Source organism: Thermobia domestica, chromosome 2 (assembly GCF_964235325.1).
Source record: "Thermobia domestica chromosome 2, izTheDome1.hap1.1, whole genome shotgun sequence".
In the NCBI taxonomy this organism is placed as follows: domain Eukaryota; kingdom Metazoa; phylum Arthropoda; class Insecta; order Zygentoma; family Lepismatidae; genus Thermobia; species Thermobia domestica.
In genome coordinates this window covers 94,407,306-94,420,905 of record NC_137455.1, presented here as the reverse complement: position 1 = coordinate 94,420,905, position 13,600 = coordinate 94,407,306, and the positions used below count along the sequence as shown (strand labels likewise).

Sequence of the window (13,600 nt, the reverse complement as noted above, 5' to 3'; positions counted from 1 at the left end):
TTAGATTCAGCCGTTGAATTCCTTTGCCCTCCGAGTCCAGTTCCTGTACGATTTTCTAACATGGCAGACCATACATGAAATGTTTATTGGTGGCAACGAAACAGGTTTACCAAATTTTGATGGAGTCCTCCTGTTTTAACTCAAAACCAAGGTTTGATCGAAAACTTTTTCGATAAGGTTAAAGTCCAAAAGTGAAAATTTTCTACGTTTACTTTCAAATTACAGGAGGATCCGCCACCAGTAGTCTGCTGTTTGTAACTTTTACTTCTTCTTCTTCTACTACTACAAAGTACGTCACTAATCTCAAGGAAGATAGTACCAACTCACTTCGTCTCGGAACGAATTCATTTTAATTTCAAAATATTGTTTTGAATGTATACTGTTTTTCCCGATTAATAATTTACGTTATTCTAATATTTAACTTTAATATAATTGGCTAATGTTCCGTAGTTTCAAGGTAATAATGTTATATGGGAAGTTACAAAAGTGATAAAATTAGCTTGTTTAGTTTCACCCAAACAAAAATAATCTATCAGTTGCATATAAAATAAACATAGTTAAAGGGAAAATTAATGAAGAATCAACCTAACAAAATATCATTATTATAACATTAACTATATCAAAAGTGAAAGATTAACTATATGGGTGCCACCAAAACAATAGCACCAACAACAAAATAATACATGTACTATATCAACACTGCACAGATTAATTATACGAGTGCCGCCAATGTTATAGAACAAACAAAAGAGTGAGTTTAACTATACGGGGGCCGCCAGACAATAGAATAGGCAACAAAATAATCAATGTATCGTTACCGGGAAACCGGTACGTTACAAGATGACAAGTAAAAATAACCGAAAAGACCGATATTTGTTTCGAATTCATAGTTTTCGAGGTTGGGATGAATGGCGACACTCTCGATGCCGTTTAATTCCAAGTTCATCCTCCATTAGCAGGATGATAAGGGGCAGGCTGGTAAGATTTATTAAACAATCGAAAACGATCGATATTCATGCCCAATCCCTAGTTTTCGGGGTCGTTGAGGTGAAAAAGGTGATACTCTCGACATAATTTAAGTTTAAATTCATCCCCCATCGGCATGGAGGTGACAAGGGTGACGACTAGGGGTGAAAAAGGATAACATGTAAAAGTAATCAAAATCGATAGATATTAGTGCCCAATCCGTAGTTTTCGGGGTTAATGTAATGAATAGTGACACTTTCAAAGCCTCCCCAGCTCAGCCTTTATCGGCAAGGGGGATGGGGTGTTGGTGAGAAGGACTAACATGAACAAATACTCGAAAACGATTATATTAGTGTCCATCCATAGTTTTCGCGGTCGCTGAGACTACTAGTGACAAACCAATGTCGTTTAAGTTATAAAAAATGAAATGTAATCTTTTAGTTTCACGTCCCACAATTATGCCGTGTAAGTTACAAGAGATGATAATAAGAAATGATGGAATGAAGAAAGTGGGAAGAAACGGGGAACCTACGTACACGATGTTTGTCCACCACAAAGCCCGCTTGGGGTGAGCTGGGATCGAACCAGGAACTCGACGCACGAGGTGAACGCTCTACCCTTAGCCACCGCGGCATTTAAGTTCAAGTTTGTCCCTTATCGTCATAAGGGTGACAAGGGCGACTGAAAGGTGGGGGTGGGAAGAGGTGACGTAAAATAATCGGATAGGACCGATATTAGTGTCTAATCCATAGATTTCGGAGTCCTAAGATGAATAGTGACAGTCTTGGTGCACTTTAAGTTTAAGTTCAGCACCCATTGATATGGGAGTGAAACTAAGTGAAAAACAAAATCTCCAAAACCCACGTTATCTGTCATTTGACGTCGCCATCACGGAAAATGGCTGACCCGTTTGAAATAAATTTTGAAACATAGTTAGCACCTACCTAAAACTGGATTCTTATAATGCTACTTCAATTAGAGGGAGTATCCTACAGGTGGTGCGGTTCAAACATTTATGCAAAAATAAATTATCTTACAGATTTTTTCATTACACTTTCATTAAAATACGTATTCTAAGGGAGAGGGGTTCTAATGCTTTCCATAATTAGGAAAATACTCACCTATTTGTTTTCTTAGAAGCAACAGAAGACTTTCCGATATTTCGGATACATGAACAGTTAGCGACAAAATTTCTTTCCGTTTGATGAAATTAGTTCAGAAAATAACTTCAGAATGGACGGACAATTTGAGTACAGTTTTCAGTACATTAAAAAGAATGTAATAACTGTACGTTATCACCACCGTTATTTCTAAAATACCAGCCATACCATCGTTGTTCCCAAAATAAATTTTACCAAACGGAAAGAACTTTTGTCGTTGACTGTACAAGTATCCTTTTACTCGGACTAAAGACTTACAAAAACTTCTTTACATGCTTTATTATTATCAGGGAACACTTTAAAATGGCTATAATGTATTTATGTGGGGTATAACCACATACTTTCTATGAACCTTTTCTTCTCGTGCAAAGAATGGACATTTCAGCTGGTGAATATAAAGACAGTGAGTATAAGTGTGAAGTTTAAATATGAAAAAACGGTACTGAATTATGAACTGAAACCGAGTTTCCTGCTTGCTAACTACTACTATCTCCTGACAAACTTCACACTTTTAATTTTTGGTGTTCAAACTCTGACTGAAATGTAACTGAATTTTCACGTATAGAGGAGATGGTGTAAAACAAAACATAAATACATCTGATTTTGATTGATTTAAATTTAATATGCACGTCAGCAGCGAGGTTATAACAGGAAAAATCTAAAAAGAAAATTCCTCAGAGAACGCTAGCAATTCTAATCGTAAGAATACAGATGAGAATACGGTGACTAGAGACCGCAATATACCTCAAAACCTGATTAAGATCTTTAGATAGTTTTAAACGTTCTCTGAGTATCCACAAGAATGTGTCGAATATTCAGTGGAACGATACAGATTTCAAAATACGGACGGTTAGCCCCACGCACTAATAAAAATGAGCGACATGAGAATGCCCAATACGCAAGAATGTAAGTAAGACTTCGTCTCGGCGACTAGTACGTGACGACGTCTGCCAATTGCCCAAATTAGATTTTACAGTATGAAGTTTTTTTGCTGGCCTGGTTCCAATACGCTTGACAACGAGAACACATCTGTTCCAGCAGACAACGACACAGATTTGTTGAGCTGATGTATTTACTAAAGAGTCTTTGGTAAATACATTCTGCAGTTTTCAATAAATCAGTGCAGATGAGTATATCATGTAATAAAAGCTGCAGAGCATGGTCGAGGGCATGTTTAACTGCTGTTAGAGCAGCAGTAAGAACTGAATACAGGTGATGCAGACTAAATAGTGGGCTGTCTTCGTGCATGACGAAAGCACAGCAAACGAAATTATTTCCTTTGGAACCATCCGTGTGTATCACATTAAAATCGGGGTACTGTTCTAGTAACGCTCTGAACTTCTGATGGAATTCTTGATACATGTGTACTGTATATCGTTTGACGCTAACTAAAGGTAAAGGCTGGATACAGCAAACAGCCATGGTCGAAGAGCACTAACAATGTAGCAAGCAAAGAGATGGCTACTCAAATTTGTCAAGAGTGAGAGACTTTCGTAAGCACGGACATATCATGGAGTACGTAGCTCGAAGTCGCGCTGCATTATCGGTCGTAATTCAGGTCACCAAGCAACAGCCAGAAATACAACGCGCATGGGTGTATCGTTTCTGAGAAATCTCACGACGATAGGCTACCGTTGGTTCATTTGTTTCTGTATAAAGGTTAGGAACAGAACTAGTGTGAACGGTACCAGTAACGAGCAGAATTAACTGGCGATGTACAGTATGAAGTTGTTTCAGCAGGGAGAAACGAACAGATGCAATACAAACATAGTTCACCTTGTACTGAGTTAGATTACAATATAATTGTAACAGATCAATACGATCAATACCCCAGGTGTGGTGGGAAAGTACGGAGTAAATTCAGAGCCTGGAGACAAGAGTATTTAAGATTACGGCTGTGTAGTGCCCATGTAAAGCGGCAATCGAAAGTCAAACTCAAAAATTGGATCATGTCAACATATGTCAATACCACAGATATCTAAGTCCGGATCAACAAAGCAAGTTCCTTGACGGCAATGCATACACCATTTGTTTGCTCAAAAAACCGAAAGTCTATTAGTCAGTGAAGTCGACCAGAGAACAAGACGACCTTCGTCAATTAAAAGTGTCAAGTAACTCCGCAAAGGTATCTTAAGCGGCAACAAAAATCGTCAACGCACAGACGACGACCACATACGGGAGTCTGGATCTGGGAGGGAACGAGACAGCGACATCGAAAGTGTGACGGTAAAAACAATGCTTTGTGGACACCACTTTCCTGTAGAAATCGCTATGAGAAACGTATCTACGCGTACCTTAAAAGTGTTTACCAAAAAGTTCTTCAGGAATTACGACACATGCCCACCAAGACCACAATCACATGCCTGTTTTAATTGTCCATAATGCCAAGTTGTGTAATATGCCTTTTCCAAATTTAAAAAATATAGCAAGTGCTGACGATAGAAGAAACTTCTTGAATCTAGTTTGCGAGATTGCCTAGACTATCTGTAGTCGATAAGAGTAAAAACAAAACAAACCTGACATTTGCTCAATAGAGAGTTTGATTCTAAATACCAAACTAGACGCCCAAAGAACTTATAATCTTAGCTGGTAAGAACAAAGGATCTGTAGCTCGTGGCTGTTGTTGCAGCTTTCTCTGGTTTCAAGATGGGAAGAAACAAAATCTCATACATCATGGTGGATACGTCCCCTCCGACCAGATGCGACTGAACAATTGCAATAATGCAATATATGATTAGCGCGAGACGTTATGCAACATATCGTTAGATATAGATCAATCCCTGGAGCAGTATTTGACGATTCTCGTAAGACAAAGTCAAATTCGAAAGCCGTGAAGGAAGTGTTATAATCTTCAGTACAGAGACTATGGAAATTTGAAGATTCTGTCAATACGAGTATGATATTCGATGTAAGATATTGCCTTTCATCGGCCACGCCTCTAGCAAACTCAACAGAATACTTGCCAGACATGATGTAAGAGTTATTCACAAATCACCAGCCAACAACAGATCGTTACTCAAACCAGCGAAAGACAACCTTCACCTACGCACATCTGGAGTATATCGTATACTATGGGAGCGTGGCAGATCATACATAGAAAAACTGGACGTACCATAGAATAACGATGCAAAGAATACAACAGCTTCAAAAGGCTTCAGCAATCCCAAAAGTCAGGACTAGTAGAGTATAGCTTAGAACTGGGACACAGAATCGATTTTACAAATACCAGCAAAGTAGCAAATGCAGCAATTTTGGGACAGAATAATAAAGGAAGCCATAGTCATCTCATGTGAAAGGAACAGTCTCACTAGAGACAATGGGATTCAACTCAGTCCTATCTGTCGGTCTTTTCAGGAACAAAAAACAGGAGTTCAACAAAGCCATTTCTCGTAGCCACAACAACAGCCAATCAGGAGCCAGAATTTCCCTCAGCCAATCATACACCCATTCATAGCTCCGCCTCCAGATAGTCACCACATACATATGACAACATATCTCCAGTCTCTTCATCACAATCTCTGAAAATGAATGCAATATCTGCATTCGAAACGTCAGATGTTAATATCTTCACCTGGTTAATAACCCGAGAACACTTACTAAAATCACGTCACCAGGAATAATTCAATTCTTTCTTCAGCTCAAAACTGAGTTCAGCTTCTCATTTCGGGAAGATGCTAGCCTAAATTGATGTGTCACACATACCCCCTTTCTATTTAAAAATATTGTGTGATATCCAATATGGCGGAATCCGAAATGGCTGTCATGATGTCTACACCCTATTTAATGCAGTTTTCGTATCAATACACACTTGTAACATTTAATTTGTCCCCGTTTAGCGTCACGATATTACGGGTTTGTCTTGGTATTCTTTTCTACTATATACAGTACAAAAAAGTTAAACGTAGCACACATTATGTCGTAATCAAATGGAATTAAGTCAAAAATGAGCTCGGATTCTCGTTTGTGGGAAGATTCTAGTTTAATCTGATGTTTCACACATACTCTTTTCCATTTAGAAATACTGTGTGATATTCAATATGGCGGAATTGAAGATGGCTACCATGTCAACACCCCATTTAATGCAGTTTCCACTTGCAATATTGCTTTTCCTCCTTCCACCCGTCTAGTTCTTATTGGTCTGTCACGAAAATTCAAATGTAGCATACCCAATCTGGTAAAAGAATGACGAAAGTCAAAAATGAGTTCGGATTCTCGTTCGTGGGAAGATTCAGACTAAATTGATTTGTCAAACATCGGTTTAAAAAGTATTGTGTGATATCCAATATGGTTAAATTCAGTGTCATAATGAACACACGCTTATTCAATGCAGTTTTCGCACCAATACAAATTCTAACATTTGCTTTTTCTCCGTCCACTCGTCTTGTTATTACCGATCAGTTCCAATACTTTTGACCAACTCTATATACAGATCCACATGTCTTTTTTTTTAACACAAATAAAATAGGTGTTGTCCACAGAATATTTTTATTGTAATCAGCATTTATATAATTTGATAGTGTGCTCATTTTCAGCCGGACCTTTTTGCCCGGGGCCCTTTTGACTCGGGGCTCATCTGACCTCGTTTTTTATTCCGTTCAGGTCCTTCTAACATGCAATCAAATTACCATGGCCATCGACAAAAACAATAGCCTGGGAATACAAATAAACAACTACAGCAGAAAGGTAAATAACTAAAAAATATACAACCATAACAAAAATACACATAAGAATAAACAAAAATACAACCTGCATGAACGAAAAGCAAGAACGAAGCAACTGATGCGAATTTTTTTAACATTTTCCGAATTTCATTAATTTATTTTTTTGTAGCTTTTATATGAAAAAATTAACAGAACACTGAACTCAAATCATAAGTCAGGACGGAACAGTACACATCCAGCTAAGAGGAACATATCCACTGACTATCCTCTTCCAAAATTTTCACCAACCAGCCCCGAGTCCGCTGGCAATATTCACGGCTGAAATCGCACCCTAGAACATGAAGATGAAAGGAGTAATAAATGGATGACAAATGAGGCCCCTCTCATCTCCACCCCCTCCTCGACGATGACAGTTCAGTAAATGAAGGAAGACATTGGCTTTGTAACAGGTATCACACTGACCTTGTATGTAGCTAGATGTTAGATGAAGTTCCCAGTGTCCTTGATTTCTCTTTGCAAGTATTCTTGGACTTTCTATGCAAGATTACACACGAAGAAGTAACATATTTTATGCTTTACAAAGTCATTTGCAACGTAATTCTTTTGTTTTGCTCCAAGAAGTGAATATTCAGTTTCCCAGAACTTAGTAGAGTAAGTTATTCTTTCTTTAGCGCCACTCAGGTGTGTTCCAGACGATCGTACAATTATTTTTCCAGTACTTTTTGTACAGTAGAATTGTTATACATTTACTCACACTAAAACTATCTCTAACAAAGTTTTCCAGACTGTTCTTTGTTACTTTTGTTCAAGTTTGTACAAAGAAAACGAAACCTGACAGTGTGTGTTTTTACTTTCATAAAACATGTCTCGTGTCACTCGTTGCTCCTAAGTTTTTCAACAATTTTCTGACTGTGAAGAGACAAGGTTATCTAACTCTCGTTTTGAATATAAACGATGGAATAAGTTAAAAGTTGACATTTCTTTTAAGAATCATCATATATATTCTAGTTGCAATGCGATTTAAGTCTACATACAGCTCACGGAAGTAAAATTTGTTAAATATTTTGTGTGGAGATATCTCGAAGCAAGCATATTCAGTTACAACTTAAATGATACCAACTTCAAGGAATAATCCAGTGCCCAGCAACAATAATTTCCATATTATACGGAATGAACTGTATACAAGCAGAACTCAAGTAATGGGAATATACTATATATCATATTTACTCGAAATATATTCTCAGTTACAACTGGTATAGTGGAATATTATCACGAGTTACCTCTTGATACGAAGAGCTTTAATTGCCTGCCGTTCCGAAAATCCCATGTCCATTAATTGTTTAACTGCATTTGGGTCTGGTTTAGGCTTTGATCTTGCATCCAAATGATCACAAATCTGGTTAAATATCACAGCTGCATCAGGATTAGGGGCCAGAAGACGAGCTGATGCTTCTACTAGAGTAACTAAGATCTTGCGAATTTCTGTCTGAAACTTAAAAAGAAGACGAAAGTTACAAAACATGAAACGAAAAAAAAAAAAAAAAAAAAATGGGATCCCTTACTTATAAAACTCAAAAATATATTTTCGTTACTATACTTGCAAAGATTCTCGAAGGCGATTATTTGTAAGCTATTATTAAAATATTTTTAAAAGAAAAGCTAAGTGAAGACATAAATTTAACTTGTTTTTCATTAGCATACTTACGAACGTTATTGACTGACTAAAGTTTATAACCTTACCCTTAAACCATTTCTGGTCGACAATAGTTCAAATAATAGAAAAAAAAATAAATAATAAACCAGAGTTGCAGAAGAAAAGACTCTTAACAACATTGCCAGGGTTTCCACTCTCTTCCCCCCCCCCCCCCAAAAAAAAAACAGGGCATTTCCAGGACAAATCACCAATTTTCCAGGACTTCGACACACAAGGGTATAAGAGGATTCCAACTGCAGGTTCAAAACTCACAACAGTGAAATGAAAAGCATAGTAGTTTATGCAGTGATTATTGTGCAAGTACAGTATTAATACACAATAATTAAATATACAAAGCGAAGCGTAATGTGCTTTTTTTTTTTTGGTGGCCTCCCAACTCCCCTTACAGCCACCCCATCCACCCACATCCAGCACAGGTATTCCCATTCTTTCTACATGACATTTTAATTGTGCACCGAACAAAGTTACAAACAAAAAAATCTATTTTTCGTACATGTCATTTTCGTGGTGACAGTGTGACATATAATTAGGGAAAAAAAGGAATTATATTACGAGTAAAGTTTTTGAACTGAGTAACCAGAAGTTTTGAATACATTTACAATATACAATATGTGGCAAAGGTACCTTAAGTTTGGAACGACTAGAGAGAGTGACAGCGATATTTCAGATAGAGGTAATGGAGGTTGAACCGCATCCATCACTGTACAGTAACATCATGGTGTTCATCTTGAAAACCACCATCTTGAATTCAGGTTCAACATTTTTTAAAGGACGGGGGATATTTGACATCATTTTGAGGTAGCTTTTCATCACAAAATCACATCCAACTTATCTACAATCATTTAATTGTTATCACTTTTATACCTGTTTATTAACTTACAATTTGTCTTTCCAAACTTACAAGATACCTTTGCTTCATATTGTATACTGTAAATGCATTCAAAACTTGTGGTCACTTGGGACGGCATTTAATGTTATTAAACTGAGCATTTTTTTTTTTTTTTTTTTGTGTTGCTTTTTTGGTCTGCTATGAAGCCATTTATGGTAGTGGGACTGATAAAAATTCGAAAGTCGAAAAATAAGGACCGCCTGAACATGACCACCCGAACATATATATTCAGAATTTCTGAACTACACGCAATTTGTTATAATGATTCAAAGCATTTCAACATATTTCCGAACTTAAAATTTCATAGCACTTGGGAGAGTAGCAAAGATGAGGAGAAAATAGAACTCCCATTTATGGATAAATTAGTTACAAACTTAGTTCACCAGAAACAAACAGGAATGGAGAAACTATGGTACCATCGCAAAATCCCCAATATATCTACACAGACACCTGACAGACAGTCCCAGATGAAACTAAAATTACGAGTGATAGATATACAAGAATACCTAATAACTAGGATCAAATTTTTAGCCAACTACATTGTGCTTGAGTTTTTGCTTGTCAGCGCTACGTACCCGAACTCTTCCCAATCATTTTAACGATAACTACACACCTTGTTGTAGCCTTGTGTCATTGTGAGACCGCGAGCATTGGAGTGAAGTTGTTTCGTACTTGTGACGATTTTGTGCTATAAAAGAATTGAGACTGGAAAAGCAACGCGTGTGCATTGAATTTTGTTTCAAATTGGGCAAGACATCTACAGAAACTTTGAAAATGCTACAGAAAGTGTACGAGGAAGATTGTATGAGCTGTACTCAGTGTTATGAGTGGTTTCAGAGTTTCACAGCAGGAAGAACATCAGAAACAAGGCAAAACCTGGATGTCCATCAACACCATGTGATGAGGTTTACGTTCAGAAAGTCAGCAATGTTGTACGGACAAACTTTCGTTTGACCGTCCGCAAAATAGCCGAGGAAATAGATATCAGTAAATCATCTGTCGTGTGATCTTAGATGTAAAACTGAACATGCATCGTGTTGCCGCGAATTTCGTTTTACGGTTGCTGAGGAACAAAATGAAACATGAGTCGAAATCTGTGAAATCTTTCGAACTGAGTACACGAAAACAGCTTCTTGATAAACTTCATAACATGTTACGAGACTTGGGTCTATGGCTATGACATTGAATCAAAGCATAATCATTTCAATCGGTCGGAAAACATTCGCCAAGACGCCCAAAAAATGCACGTCGAAGTCACGCCAAACGTTAACGTGATCCTTATTGTTTTCCTTGGTTTTTGTGGAGTTGTTTACTGTGAATACATCCCACGTGGTCAAACCAATAACAAAGAATATTACTTAGAACTGATGAGATGTTTGAGTGAAGCCGTGAAGAAGAAGGGACTCGAAGCTTAGAAAAATGGAACACGAATGCTGAACCATTATAATACTTTTAGCCATTTGGAACTCCTCATTAGGGTGTTTTTGGCAAAGAACAATACGGTTGTTGTACCTCAACCACCATACTCGCCTAACTTGACCACCTGCAGAATTATTTCTATTCCCCACGTTGGAATTCAATATGAAAGATAGCCGTTTCCAATTCATAAAAGAGATAACAAAAAATTAGCTACGAGACCTCCAGGCTACTACAAAGTGTTTCAGGAAGTTCTCCAGCAATGGAAGGGACACTGGGAACGAGGCATTAATAGGGAGGGAATTATTTTGAAGGAAATAAATCTAAACAACTTCAACAAACTGTTAAGTACAATTATGTCTAGAAAGTTCGTTTTGCTTTTGAGCCAATCCATACGAAGTGGCCCAAAGCAGGTTGCTTGACAATCTCCGAAAATTATAAAAAATTGACCGTGTACATGAGAAGGTCAATAACATCATTCACGTTGTTGTATATATACAAGTGTTCCTAAATGGCGTCCATTTTTGTTGTCGGTGGAGTGACAATTTTCGCATTTGTAAGCGTTTACGAGAACTACAGTTGCTCACGACGTACGAATCAGACGAACACCAAACAAAAACTAATGTTTACAGGAAAGACAGGTACACGGAGAATATAAATTTTTGCTTCTAAATAAATATGCACGATTACAAACCAATACATGAAATCACCAGAAAAACTACAGAACTTTTAAAGAGGTTGTATTTTTGAATGACACAAAGTCGGGGGTTCATAAGTTTTGTGCTGAATACTATTGCATGTAAAGAGTGTGCAGAAATATCCACAGCACCGTAGATCTATGGGGGTCCGAAATTTGAAGTTGGTTATTTTGATGCCATTTTTGGAACGTAATATCTCAGGAGGGCAAAGTGCTAAAAATTGCTGACACACAATCATAGTCATACGTCTTGCAAACAAAATCAGAAAAATAAACACACTGCTGAACAAGACTGCACTTATTTAATATAAAAACATATTTACACGTCACGTTTCGATCTTCTAGCCAAGATCCTCATCAGAGTGTACGTCTGATGAGGATCTTGGCTAGAAGATCGAAACGTCATGTGTAAATGTGTTTTTATATTAAATAAGTGCAGTCTTGTTTCAGCAGTGTGTTTATTTTTCTAAAAATTGCTGCTTAGGCCACAAAGTAATTCTGTATGTGAACAAACAATTGCAAAAAAATCATGACTGATATTACATGGAGAAAAAAGTGAGGACATGGTAAAAATGCGAAGAAAGCACTGCATGACGATGGTCGTAGCCCGAAAAAATTTCAATGTTTGGATATGTTTCATGCTAGACCTCAAAAACTACGCATGGTGCAGCAATTAGGACGGCTTTTGTTTATGTTTAGTTGTGAAAAAGCTTGAGAGTGGCGTTTGTTCCATCTTTCTAACCCCATGATCATTACCACGACTATATAGTAAAGAGGTTAGCTCATCCTTGCACCCACAACACCCATCATCGAACTGGACCGCGATATTAAGGCACTTAATGTATCAGCAAAGTATCATTGAAATCCAATCCCTGTTACGGAAGTTAATATGCTCACAAGACTGCATTATACAGGATTGACTAGAATTGGCTAGCTGGGGGCTCCGCCTCCAGATCCCAGCGTTTTCTCGGCCTACGGCCTCGAACCTCTACAGCCTACAACTCTATCAAATTTCAAGTTTCTTCCGTATTTCAACTAGTGGATTAGCCCCTTAAGTTTACAATCATGCCAAATTTCATCATTCTAATCCTGCCGGAAATGCCTAAACATTTTGAGGTGTAGAAGATGTCCCATATAAATAACATTGGGAACCCATAAAATCTTTCTACGATTGAATTTATTTTTCTTTTTGGTTCTTTAGTTAGGTAACGCTAACGAAAACGTATACGCAAATCGAGTTTCAAGTTTTTATTCCAATTCCAAATACCTAAAATATGAGGTTATAAGTCCAAAACAGAACCCATTTAAAAAACATGGAGAATTTCTCAATCCCCCTAAAATTTAAAAATATTAAACGGCATTTTCCTGTGGGTTAATACTTCAAAGCTACAATCATGCTAAATTTCAACTTTCCACGTCAACCGGAAGTATCCCTTTATTTTATGTCAGTTCATGTACTTTTATATATAATTAGAATAGACATAACGCAACTTTGCGAACATATTAAGTTCCGTAACTGGGATTGGATTTCAATTATACTTTGCTGATACATTAAGTGCCTTAATACCGCGGTCCAGTTCGATGATGGGTGTTGTGGGTGCAAGGAGGAGTTAACCTCCTTACCATAAACTAGAAATATGGAACAAACGCCACTCGCAAGCTTTTGCATAACTGAACACAATCAAAAGCCATCCTAATTGCTGCACCATGTGTAGTTTTTGAGATCTAGCATGAAACATATCCAAACATTGAAATTTTTTCGGGCTACGATCATCGTCACGCAGTGCTTTCTTCGCATTTTTACCATGCCTTCACTTTTTTCTTCATGTAATATCAGTCATGATTTTTTTTTTTTTTTTTGAATAGTTTATTTACATACAGAATTACTTTGTGGCCTAAGTAGTAATTTTTAGCACTTTTCCCTTCTGAGATATTACGCCCCAAGAATGGAATCAAAATCACAAACTTTAAATTTCGGATCCCCATAAACCTAAGGTGCTAGTAGTACCATAGCTGTGGATATTTCTGCAGACTCTTTACATGCAATAGTATTCAGTACAAAACTTATGAACCCCCCACTTTATGCTATTCCAAAGT

General features: G+C 37.3%; 1 protein-coding gene across 1 annotated transcript in view; it reads right to left on the bottom strand.

Annotated features, from left to right (window-relative positions):
- Kpc2 (Kip1 ubiquitination-promoting complex subunit 2) overlaps nucleotides 1–13,600 on the bottom strand; it is a 68,265-nt gene that overhangs the window by 30,159 nt on the left and 24,506 nt on the right. Inside the window, exon 3 of the mRNA XM_081743967.1 lies at nucleotides 8,068–8,279. Coding sequence (XP_081600093.1) covers nucleotides 8,068–8,279 — 212 coding nt within the window. The remainder of the gene's footprint in view (nucleotides 1–8,067; nucleotides 8,280–13,600) is intronic.